At 39.1% G+C, this 11,802-nt stretch overlaps 2 protein-coding genes and 1 pseudogene across 2 annotated transcripts; all 3 read left to right on the top strand.

Annotated features, from left to right (window-relative positions):
* Positions 1 to 1,797: 1,797 nt before the first annotated feature.
* LOC132183096 (uncharacterized) lies at positions 1,798 to 3,054 on the top strand. Its single transcript, XM_059596493.2, has one exon. It carries the CDS (start codon positions 1,945 to 1,947, stop codon positions 2,920 to 2,922), a length of 978 nt encoding a protein of 325 aa, XP_059452476.2. The 5' UTR covers positions 1,798 to 1,944; the 3' UTR covers positions 2,923 to 3,054.
* A 4,950-nt stretch (positions 3,055 to 8,004) lies between these two features.
* Positions 8,005 to 9,269, top strand: LOC132181475 (uncharacterized; annotated as a pseudogene).
* Positions 9,270 to 10,010: 741 nt separating this feature from the next.
* Positions 10,011 to 11,791, top strand: LOC132181567 (F-box/kelch-repeat protein At3g06240). The gene is given in 3 exon segments (XM_088516378.1): positions 10,011 to 10,016; positions 10,641 to 11,497; positions 11,499 to 11,791. Coding segments are annotated over 3 exon segments (1,143 nt in total). The 3' UTR covers positions 11,779 to 11,791.
* The last annotated feature ends 11 nt before the right edge of the window (positions 11,792 to 11,802 follow it).

The raw sequence follows: 11,802 nt of genomic DNA, 5'->3' as shown, positions 1-11,802 counted from the left end.
GACTCTTTAAATTTATTCTCTAACAAGTCAACTTTAGAAACTTGAACATAATTTTCAAATCTTAAAGAATCAATTAAGACATGTGATTCAGATAATTTAGTTACTAAAGATTCTTTCACATGTTTAAGATCTTGAAAACCCTCCAAACAATTTGTGCATTTATGTCTCAAAAATGTGAATTTTTTCAACAAATTGTTGAAGGAGTTTATAAGTTCATATTCCATTTGAGAAATATTCATAGTAAACAAGAAGTCAAAAGATTTCACTCAGGAATTTAATCCAAACAGAGTGAACCCGCTTTGATACCAATTGAAAAACGCTTAATAAGTTTAAATATCACAATTTTATGCAGAATTAACGGAAATTGAAATCTAAGCAAACAATCACTAAAAACAAGTAAAACAAAAAAACAAAAATTTTAGTGATGAAGATGAAACATTTTAGAAAACGTTCTAAAAGTAAAACCTCTCCAGGGTAGCTAAACCCAGAAAATTACTATCAAAAGATTATCCAGAGATTACAGACACTATGAACACTTATAACATTTTGCAAGACTTTTGCTCTGTAAGATTGACAAGCCTCCAACTTGTCTCTTTGCTCACAATCTTCTTTAACGTGATTCTCTTTTATCGGACCATTCCGATAGACTTCAATTAAGCATACAATCAAAACTAACAAAAATCCTATAAGAGGAATCAATTTGACTCACAACAAAATAATCATTTAAGCACAGCCTCACACGAATTCTAAGGTTCTAAAATCCATGCCTCTCATCAAACCCTAGACTTGGGCTCACTAAAAACACGTTTTTGGGCATAATAGGTATGTGGTGTCCGGACAGGTTAATAGGCTGTCTGGATAGGGCCTTGTAGAGCAGAAACAGAGTTTCTGGAACTGTTGTCCGGACAAGGAGAGGGCCTGTCCGGACAGGGACTACAAAGGGTGAAAATAAGCAATCATCAGCAATTTGGAAATTCCGTCGGTCCTAGATCAACAGTTTCGATCGATGGGTGTTTGTAGTCCGATTAAACTGAAACTTTGCAGAAACGTTCATGACACATGAATCTACTTTATGAACAGTGGAGATTTGATCATGAGCATTTTATATCAGTGTTTGAGCCCATAAATAGTAGTATCTGCATTTTGGAATCGAATTGAGCCAACAAAAATGCTAACAATTTTGATTCCTAAATTCTCTTATTTTACATCCACAATCAAATTTGTTGTGAGAAACTTTGACAAGATGTTTGTTAAAAACGCAGTATACATTCAACTCAACCAACCTTATTCTTTGTTTATGTAGATGATTTTCTTAAAAAAATATTTGAAGTACTATAGCTTTTATTATAATTATCTTATAAACTGATGTGACAGTTCATAATTGACAACAAGTAAACTCCTAATTAATTAAATTAACTGGTCAAAGGTTTACTTAATCATTTTACCAATTATTAATTGTCACTTCAATTTGTAAAAGAATAGATTTTATAGTTATAATATCCCTAGCGACGCTCTTCTTTTTTCAACAGTTACACTCTTGTGAAAGCCAAACTCTCATTCACTATTTTTACAGATAAAATTTAAGTCCTCTATCTAATTCTTTTCTTCACTTCAATTCACCTTTCGTTCTTTCTTTTCTTTTTCTTTTTTCTTTTTTTTTTAAATAAAAAAAAAAGAAAATTATGCTGCTAATTCATATTTCAGAAGTACTAAGGAGTGCACTTTAAACAAGTCCTACGTGCTACTAATTGAGTCTTCTCTGACTTCCATTTTCTCAATTAATGTTCCCCCCAAACTCCCCCAACTGTCCAACGCGTTCCATGACCATATTGCTCCCATTACTGAGTTTAGTTGAGATGCATCGGTTTGGCAAGTGGGTGAAGCCTATATAAGGAGAGCTTTCATGCAAACGGATAGCAAATTAAGCTGTAATATCAAGGAGCCATGGGTGCCTCTTCGAAATGGCTCTCTTTGAGTCTTCTTGTCCTCTGCATTGTCCTCCAATTGAGCTCAATCACTACTCTTGGAGATGACAAGCTTGACAAAACTAGATTCGGTGACCATGACTGTGGATATGGGGGCCGACGAGGATGTGGTGGCAGGTGGGGTGGTCGTCGACCTTATGGTCGTGGGCCTTATGGTCATGGTCCTCGTGGAGGTGGCGGCGGTTTTGGTGGTGGAGGAGGTGTTGGTGGTGGAGCTGGAGGCGGTGTTGGTGGTGGTGGTGGTTTTGGCGGAGGGGGAGGAGGTGGTGTTGGAGGTGGGTCAGGTCATGGAGGAGGTTTTGGAGCTGGGGGAGGTGTAGGTGGTGGAGCAGGAGGGGGCATTGGTGGTGGAGGTGGAGGTGGTGCAGGTGGTGGTGGAGGAGGAGTCGGTGGAGGTTCAGGCCATGGTGGAGGCTTTGGAGCGGGAGGTGGTGTAGGAGGTGGCGTTGGTGGGGGTGCTGGAGGAGGAGGTGGAGGGGGAGGAGGAGGTGGTGGTGGTGGTGGTTTGGGGGGAGGATCCGGCCATGGGGGCGGATTTGGTGCAGGTGGTGGAGTAGGAGGTGGAGCTGGCGGTGGTGTTGGAGGTGGAGGAGGAGCTGGAGGTGGTGGCGGTGGTGGTGTAGGTGGAGGGTCAGGTCATGGTGGTGGGTTTGGTGCAGGTGGTGGAGTCGGAGGAGGAGCTGGAGGTGGTGTAGGAGGTGGAGGAGGAGCTGGAGGTGGTGGCGGTGGTGGTATAGGTGGAGGGTCAGGTCACGGCGGTGGGTTTGGTGCAGGTGGAGGTGTTGGAGGCGGTGCTGGTGGAGGCGCAGGGGGTGGTGGCGGCCATGGAGGAGGGTTTGGAATTGGAATTGGCATCGGAATTGGAGTTGGAGCTGGTTCTGGTGCAGGTAACGGATCCGGAAGCGGGTCTGGGAGTGGTGGAGGTGGTGGACGTTAAAACATTTTGTCCCTCAAAATCAGTCTTAGAGTCGAGTTGTCTTGTTATGGGAAAGCTTATGGGCAGTACTACTGAAGATTGTAATTCCGTAATCAAATGAGAAATGTCATAATATTATAATTAAATTCCCTCTTTTCAATCAAAATACAATTACTCGGTTTCCGTTTCATTTTTTCTACGATTACAAGCATTAAAATGAACTAGATAAAAACTCTGTAGGGAAGCTCGTAAATAGGACTTGACGCAGTACGAACGACATAAAATAAATAAAGGTCAGCGGAAAATAGGATATGTATATATCTATGGCAATTGGCCACTGTTCAGCACTTTAAGCCGTACGTTAATAGATGGACCATTAATTGACCACCTACTCTACTCATAACTTCAACCTCCAGAAGTTAGATGAAATAAAAACAAAGATCTTAAATACATAACCAAATACAAAACTATTTCATTAAACTTTTGATGTATGTTTTTTTTTTTTTTCCCTTTCTTATTCTCTCTCATATGTCGTTATTTTCTATTTTTATACGTACTCAGAGTTCTTGAAAAACCTTAAACAAAAACTGATATTTTTGTTTTGAGAAATGTTATACACACATTTACTTTGACACTCTCAAATCAAATGCACACTTCTTAATGTGGCAATTGGCTCACCTTCAACCCCGGCCAAACCAACACTAAGTTATTGTAATGCATTTTCATTTCTTGGATTCTTCTTGCAGGGATAACCAGAGACAGCTTGGAGGGTAGAGGAGGAAGAGTGCGACTGACCCTGCAAGCGAGCAAGCTTGTGTGACTTTTAAGAAGTGAGTACAGTCGTATAGAGGAGAAGCATGTGAGATTTAGCGTATAAAGTGACAATTGTGGTGTTGTTGTTCCCCATAGAAACCAAACCACCGCACTCCCAAAGGACTAAACAATCGTTTCACTTATCTAAGCAAATTAAGAACCATGCAACTGTCACTACAAAAAAAAACCCCATTTAGTGACGAGTGAAAAGTAATGTTTTAATCCCAAAAAATGTAACCATTCATTTAGTGATGCTTGCTAACCAACAGTACACATGGGGTTAAGAATCAATAATAGTGTCGTCACTGTTCAAACAACACCGCATGAAAGGTGACGAACATCACTTTTCATAAGGTAACATGCACTGTTCAAATGTCACTTTTCTTTGTGAGAGGTATTATTTGAGCAGTGAAAATACGTCGATAAGTGTTGTTTTGTTAAAACGACACTAAGAAATGTGTCACCATCCTAGTCCTTTTTTGTAGTGTGTGCTTGATTTTTTTTTGTTGTTTCTATTTAGACTTTCTCTTTTTCAACTAATCAAGGTCAACTCATCGGTCAACCAATTCAATAATGTTCTACGAGCAACAAATTGAGTGTTGTTTGACTTCCATTTTCTCAATTAATGTTCCAGCCAATTAATCCCCTAACCGTCCCAACGCGTTTCATGACCATATTGCACCCATTAATTATTACTGTTTAATTAGTTGGGCTGCTTAGATTTGGAAAGTGGATGTATGAGCTTTCATGCAACGGATAGCAAATTAAGCTTCAGTATCAAGAAGCCATGGGTGTGTCTCTTCGAGTGTTCTTGTCCTCTTCATTAATGTCCTCCATTTGACCCCAATAACTATTGGAGCTAGTTGACAAGATTGGTGACCATGATGTTAGCATACAAAATAATTATTATGCTAAATATATGGAGCGAAAATGATTCAGAATTATCCTCAAGCTACATTTGCTGCTGCGCAAATAAAAGAACCTTAACAACATAAACCTAAAACAATAATTTAGTAGAGATATGTGTCGTGAGTGCCTTTGGAAGCAGCTCTTTTTTTTTATTATTTTTTTTTAAAAAAAATTCAAATAAGGGAAAGCGGGTTATAGGATTAAACAACCACAAAAGTGATGGCCATCCCAACAACAAAGCCCAAATGGCAAATGTACAAATTTAGGAGTAGGTCCAAAATGACTAAACAGCAGGCAAATATTTTGTCAATGGTCCCAGAAAAACCATAAACAAGTCGGGCATTTTTCAGGGTCGCATAAGGTGGTAACAAATTACAAAAGAACTCAGTGAAAAGTGCGTTGCAGTAAAGGCAACAACCATTATTAAATGGTTGTTGCAGGGTAGGCACCACAGAAAACCGAATTTGAGCCATTGAAGGATGACTACCAGCGTCAAAAATCTCCCCCACAAGATTAAACCACTTCAGTACAGGGAGATTATAACCCACATAAAATAACAAATACAACAAAAACCAATAGAAAATACAAAAAAGCATAAAAAAAACTACAACATAAAAATAACCACACAAGACAGCTGCACCGGTGGAGGAGAGGCCGTTGGAGGAGACCGATGGGTGCGTGGGATTCACGCACCGGCGCGTGGATGGTTGAGCGAGCTAGGATCGGCTGGCGATGGAGTCAAGGAAGGAAGTTGGGGAGCCGCTGAGAAAGGTGGAGAGGCGCGTTAGGTAGTGGGATCGACGGGGGATAATAGATCGGGTTTTGATTGCGCGCCTTTGGAAGGTTAATACTAAGGGGGCATGTATATTCGACCGCAAGCATGACCATTATAATCTATGCTATGAATGGCATATATAAAGCCTAGTAGGCAACATTTTATTGTTTTCCATTAATTATTTATACATTGTATATATGAAGACTATTTATAAGTCGGCTAGTGTTAGGGAGCGAAGCAAATAAACCTAGAAAATTTATCAAATTGATGTGGCAAGAATTTTTAAATTAAAAAATGCAATTTTCTCTACCTTGTCTGCCACTCACGGTTTGTCACATCAGTTTGAAAAAAAATTTGGGTTCATTTGTTTGGCTCTTTAACAATCCTCTTATAAGTCATTCAGATTTATCTTATAAACTAATTATTTATCTATTTATGTAGACAATAGTGATATTTCTTGTGTGCTTGATGCTCATGGTGCGCGCGGCTGGGCCCAACAAAGCTAAGGTAGTGTTTGGCATTGAGATGAATCCATGTAGTACTCTTTATCTATGAATCCTTTATTTATGCTCAATCAAATGAAAGAATTGATCCAATTCAAAAACAAATTATGTTTCACACACAACGGTTTTCCAAGATTTAGAACCAAAAGGCCTTGCCCTTGCATTTATCGTGCCTGAAATGTCTAAGTGAACTAATTGCGCAATGAGAAAGATATATACACTAGTTGCTTTTCCAATTTTTTTTTTTTTTTTTAGTACTTCTCCATAAAATCAATGTTCACATATAAGCAATGAAGTTTAGGCGAGTAAGCATGTAGTGAAACTTCTTACTTTTAGGGTTGATGTAAGCTTTAAAGATAAATACAAACTATTTATCTTAGTTAAGAAGTTTAATCCTCAAGATTTCACCGAGTAAGAAAAAACGTATTTGAGATTTTAATTGCAGCATTATGAGCTTGATATGCCAAAACATCTAGATTTTCAAAATGTGTTTACTTTATCTAAGTTATGGAGTGGATTAACAATTTTGGAAAATTCAATGATCTATCGTTTGATCGACTAGTTGATTCGTTTAATGTTGATTCTCTCTGTTTCTATTGCCAATATTGAACATGCTTTTTCTAGCATGAAACTTGTAAAAATTAGATTACATACTAAAATAGAAGATGAGTTTTAGGTAGATCATTTGGTAGTTTATATTGAAAAAAAAAAATTACTAAGAATTCCACTAAAAAATGATAATTGATGAATTTCATTTCATAAAAGACTGCCAAGAATTATGAATTATGAATTATTGGGGAATATGATCAGTTATGTGCATAAATATATCACATATATGCAAATCTGTAGATCGAGTTTCCATCGCCGACATGCGGATAGTCTTGGAAAAGAACGATAGACCGATGAGTATGTAGGATTTGTTGAGTGGTGTCGGTAGAGTTGACTGACTTCTATACATAAAGATAATATTGGATAATACTAAATTATTGCATATGCATGGTCACAATCTCCTTGCAATTAATACCGTTGGTTAACCTCTTTGAAAGCAGGATCAGAAAAATAAAGTAAAAAACTGTTTGAAAGCATGTTTCATCATTGTCAAGGAAAGCAAAATGGGGTGGTCACATTAATCTAGCAAAATGCATCAACTCCTCATGTTATTTTGATTACAAAACTGTCTGATCAAGAATGCTTTGGGTAAGAGTGGGCGTAGTTTTTTTCTTACTTTTTATTTTTATTTTTTTATGGGCATTTTAATCTTTTTGAGAGAAAATGGAGGACAAAAACATATGTTCTCTTTTGTGGTTGCAATATATGTTTGACATTTAGATTATACTTTTACTTAGAGGTTTTTTTTTTTTTTTGTTGTACTTCAAACCTACTCACCTTTGTAATATTTTTTACTAGTGCACTTGGATAAGAATTTAATTAAATATATATGTGCCTGTATAAGGACATAGATATTAATTAACTTTATGCTGCAAATATCATTTATATATGTATGATATCACGTAATGAATTACCAATATTATTATCAAAAGCAAATAATCAAGTTGTTGCACTGGCCTTTCAAAATTCAAAAAGTGACGTTTGGCCTAAAGAGACACTATTTAGTGTCATTTGTACTGTAAAACGATACTATCTTTGAATTTAGACCATATATTTTTAGAGTCTTTTACCAAATATCACTATTAATTCAAATGTCACTAAATGAATAATGACGATTTTTGGGCTTGAAACATCATCTCTCGCAATTCACTATTTGTGATTTTTTTGGTGTAGTGAGTGCTAAATAGAGTGACATGAGAACCAAGAATGTAAGTACGTGTACTTTAGAATTTTTTTTTTTTTTTTTCTTTTAAAAAAAAATGTGATCGATCAGTCCTACGAGCAACAAATTAATTAAATTGAGTGTTGTTTGACTTCCATTTTGTCAATTAATGTTCCAGCCAATCCCCTAACTGTCCCAACGCGTTTCATGACCATTTTGCACTCATTAATTACTGTTTAGTTGGGCTGCTTAGATTTGGAAAGAGGGCGAAGCCTATATAACGAGAGCTTTCATGCAAATTGATAGCAAATTATAAGCTTCGGTATCAAGGAGCCATGGGTGTCTCTTCGAAATGGCTCTCTTTGAGTGTTCTTGTCCTCTGCATTGTCCTCCATTTGAGCGCAATCAGTACTCTTGGAGATAACAAGCTTGACAAAACTAGATTTGGAGATGATGGTTGTGGATTTGGGGGCCGAAGAGGATGTGGTGGTCGTAGACGTGGTGGCATTGGAGGAGGTTTTGGTGGTGGTGGCGGCTTTGGTGGAGGAGGAGGAGGTGGTGTTGGAGGTGGATAGGGTCATGGAGGAGGTTTTGGAGTTGGGGGAGGTGTAGGTGGTGGAGCAGGAGGAGGAATTGGTGCTGGTGGTGGAGGTGGAGGTGGTGAAGGAGGTGGTGGAGGTTCAGGGCATGGTAGAGGCTTTGGAGCTGGAGGTGGTGTAGGAGGTGGAGTTGGTGGGGGTGCAGGAGGGGGAGGTGGTGGAGGTGGTGGAGGAGGAGGAGGTGGTGGTGGTGGTTTGGGTGGAGGATCCGGCCATGGGGGTGGGTTTGGTGCAGGTGGTGGAATAGGAGGTGGAGCTGGTGGCAGTGTTGGAGGTGGAGGATGAGCGGGAGGTGGCAGCGGTGGTGGTGTAGGGGGAGGATCAGGTCATGGTGGTGGGTTTGGTGCAGGTGGCGGAGTAGGAGGTGGTGCTGGTGGCGGTATTGGAGGTGGAGGAGGAGCGGGAGGTGGGGGTGGGGGTGGTGTAGGTGGAGGGTCAGGCCATGGTGGTGGATTTGGTGCAGGTGGCGGAGTAGGAGTTGGAGCTGGTGGCGGTATTGGAGGTGGAGGAGGAGCGAGAGGTGGAGGTGGGGGTGGGGGTGGGGGTGGTGTAGGTGGAGGGTCAGGCCATGGTGGTGGATTTGGTGCAGGTGGTGGTGTTGGAGGTGGCACTGGTGGAGGCATTGGTGGTGGTGGGGCAGGAGGTGGTATTGGTGGCGGACATGATGGAGGATTTGGGATTGGAGTTGGGATAGGCGTTGGAGTTGGTGTTGGAGCTGGTGCTGGAGCAGGAGAGGGATCCGGAAGTGGGTCTGGCAGTGGCGGCGGTGGTGGACGTTAAAACATAGTAGAAAGAAGTTTTTAAGCTGCAATCCTTATATACATTTGAGTCAATCGTCTTGTTATGCATGAGGACGTAGCTTAAACAATGTAACAGCTTTTGTGAGAAAGCTTACGGTCGTCTGAAGATGGTAATTTCCTAATGATTTTTCTGTAATCAAGAGGTGAAGCTTCCATCTCTCAAATGAGGTCATAATATTATCAATTTTCTTCCGCTCTTCTTTCTATCATCCTAAATATCAAATGTTGGTGGCCTTGGATTGCAGGAATGAAATCAATCTAACCGTTGTATTTTGGCTGAATTATTTTTAAATTTTGATCTAACTATTATTTTAAAAGGTAATTTAGAGAGTTTGGGAGGAGAGTGTATGTAGATTTTTTTTTTTTTTTTAATTAAAAGGTCAGACAGAAGAGACAAATTATAGTTATTTTATTGACGTGACCATACTACCACCTACCCCACTAAGAACCGCACAAAAAGAGCCTAAAACAATACGAACCACAAGCGTTTCTTTAAGTCCGAATCGTCCGATTAAGCTATAGCTTGAACTAGTTTCATAAAGACATCAGTGGGACCCAAAAAAATTAATACTAATATGATTGCCTAATACATATCCAAGCACTTTAAAATTTCCTTAATTTGTGCGGCATTTTTCTTTCAAACTGCTTTATCATAAGAACTTTTAACAAAGTAAAATAAAAAAGAACGGAAGGAAAGTTTCCAAATTATTCTGCTACACCGCAATCCTGGCTTTTATCAGCATTTGGCCACAGGTTTATGTTCTTTATTCTCAATTTTCAATAAAAAAGAATTCCCTAACATTTTTTTTTTCTTTCTATTTTTTAGAAGAATTATATATATATATATATTAAAAAGATTAGAATTGAAGAAAATAATGCAATTTGGGAAGAATACCACCAAGTGAGGATTAAGGTTTTTGTACAAGGGGCTAATGTGACATGGCTGTTAGTTAAATTTAAATCCACCTAATCAAGCTTAAGGTCGGTTTGGGTTTATAGTTTCAAAAATTACGATTTTAAAAGGCATGGATTTGAAACCATAATTTAAAAAATGAAATTAAGTGTTCAGTAAAATGATGATTTGGCCATTAAAACCGTAGTTTAGCTTTCAAAATATGTTTTTAAATCCCAATTTTAAAATAACATACTTCCAAACAATATATTTTTTTTGCAATTGGATTCAAAATTTCATTCTAGCTTCCGTAATCGCACTCCCAATGGCACTTTTGTTCTTTAATATTCTTTTTCTTTTTTGGGCTAAAGTATCTCTCTAAGCCCAATTGGGCTTAAGTCCAACATCTAGGCCCAACTTTATTTTTAAAAGTTGATGAGTTTTATTAGGTTCATTTCTTTTCTTTTAATTTTTTTTTTAATAAATATTCGATTAGTTATATTTAAGAAGTATTTTTATTTTTGTTATTTTATTTTATTTAATAAAATAAAAATATTTTCTCGTTATAACTAATATAACTATCCGGATACGTACAATCCATTTTGTTAAACGGGCTAGACCTCCCCTACAGGCCAGCTTATAAATGTGAACCCTATAGCCTGTCACCTGACAAATAGTCTCTTTACTGTTCTCCTTTCCTCAAAAACTCGGCGAGGGTTTTCCCATTTTTCTGCATCGGAGCCGCTCCTTCTACGCGCGAAACAGATGTCAGACTATCTCCCAAACGAGGTGATCATCGAAATCCTCTCGGCACTGCCCGTGAAGTCGCTCATCAGATTCATCTGCGTTTCCAAGACAGCATCCTTGGCTCCCACATCCGCGAGCTTTCTCTCGACCAAGAAATAGAAGAATATGACATGGAAAGGGAAATGGAAAATTTCTTGCAGGTAGGTGGTTCATCTAATGGTGTTGTTTGTCTCGCGGATAATATTTTTCCTAAGAACTCGGGGGTATGTCTTCTCTGGAATCCTTCTATTCAAAAAGTTATATTACTTCCGGACCCTAACATTGGAGCAAACTTTGGAGGATTTACCTCAAACTGTTCAATTATTCGTTCTCTTGGCTTTGGGTATGACCCCAAGACAGATGATTACAAATTGGTGAAGGTTCTGTATCTTCGAGACCCTGCTTATACTACTCTTCATCGTCTGCCGGTTGAGATTTATACGCTTCGAACGGGCGCATGGCGCACTGTTATGGCCCCAGCTCCTCCCTACGTCACTGAAAAGGGCTTCATGTTGGTTTTCCTGAATGTGGCGTTCCACTGGCGCGTACACACTCCACGGGGCCAGGGCGCTTTTCGCAATGTGATCGTGTCATTGAATATGGAAGATGAGACATTTGGCGAAATGGCCATGCCCAAGAGTTTCGAAGGGTTGGAATACATGAACGTTAATCTGGCGGTAGTTGATGGGTTGCTTGCAATTGTCCCTTGTTGTAACTATTGGGGGCATCTAATCGACGAATACCCGCTCCGTGTGGGTGATGAAAGAGTATGGAGTAGCGGAATCTTGGACAAAGCTATTTGATATTTGCATTGACAAAATGTTGGTCAAGATGATAGGATTTACAAAGAATGGTGAAGTTCTAGTGGGCGACTACGATGACAACTTGTCTTCCTACGAACCAAACAGCCAACGAGCATTGGATCTTCATATCGGTGATGCTATAACAGTCGTTTTCTTTGGATACTTATATGGAGAGCCTTGTTCTTACTTAATGCAGGAGACTGATCAGTTTCGGGAAGAAATATAATACCGCGTTTGGCGTGTAGTAATT

This window comes from Corylus avellana, chromosome 5, assembly GCF_965113065.1.
Source record: "Corylus avellana chromosome 5, dhCorAvel1.hap1.2, whole genome shotgun sequence".
NCBI lineage: Eukaryota > Viridiplantae > Streptophyta > Magnoliopsida > Fagales > Betulaceae > Corylus > Corylus avellana.
The sequence above is the reverse complement of the archived record's forward strand: the minus strand, read 5'-3'. Positions and strand labels throughout refer to the sequence as shown.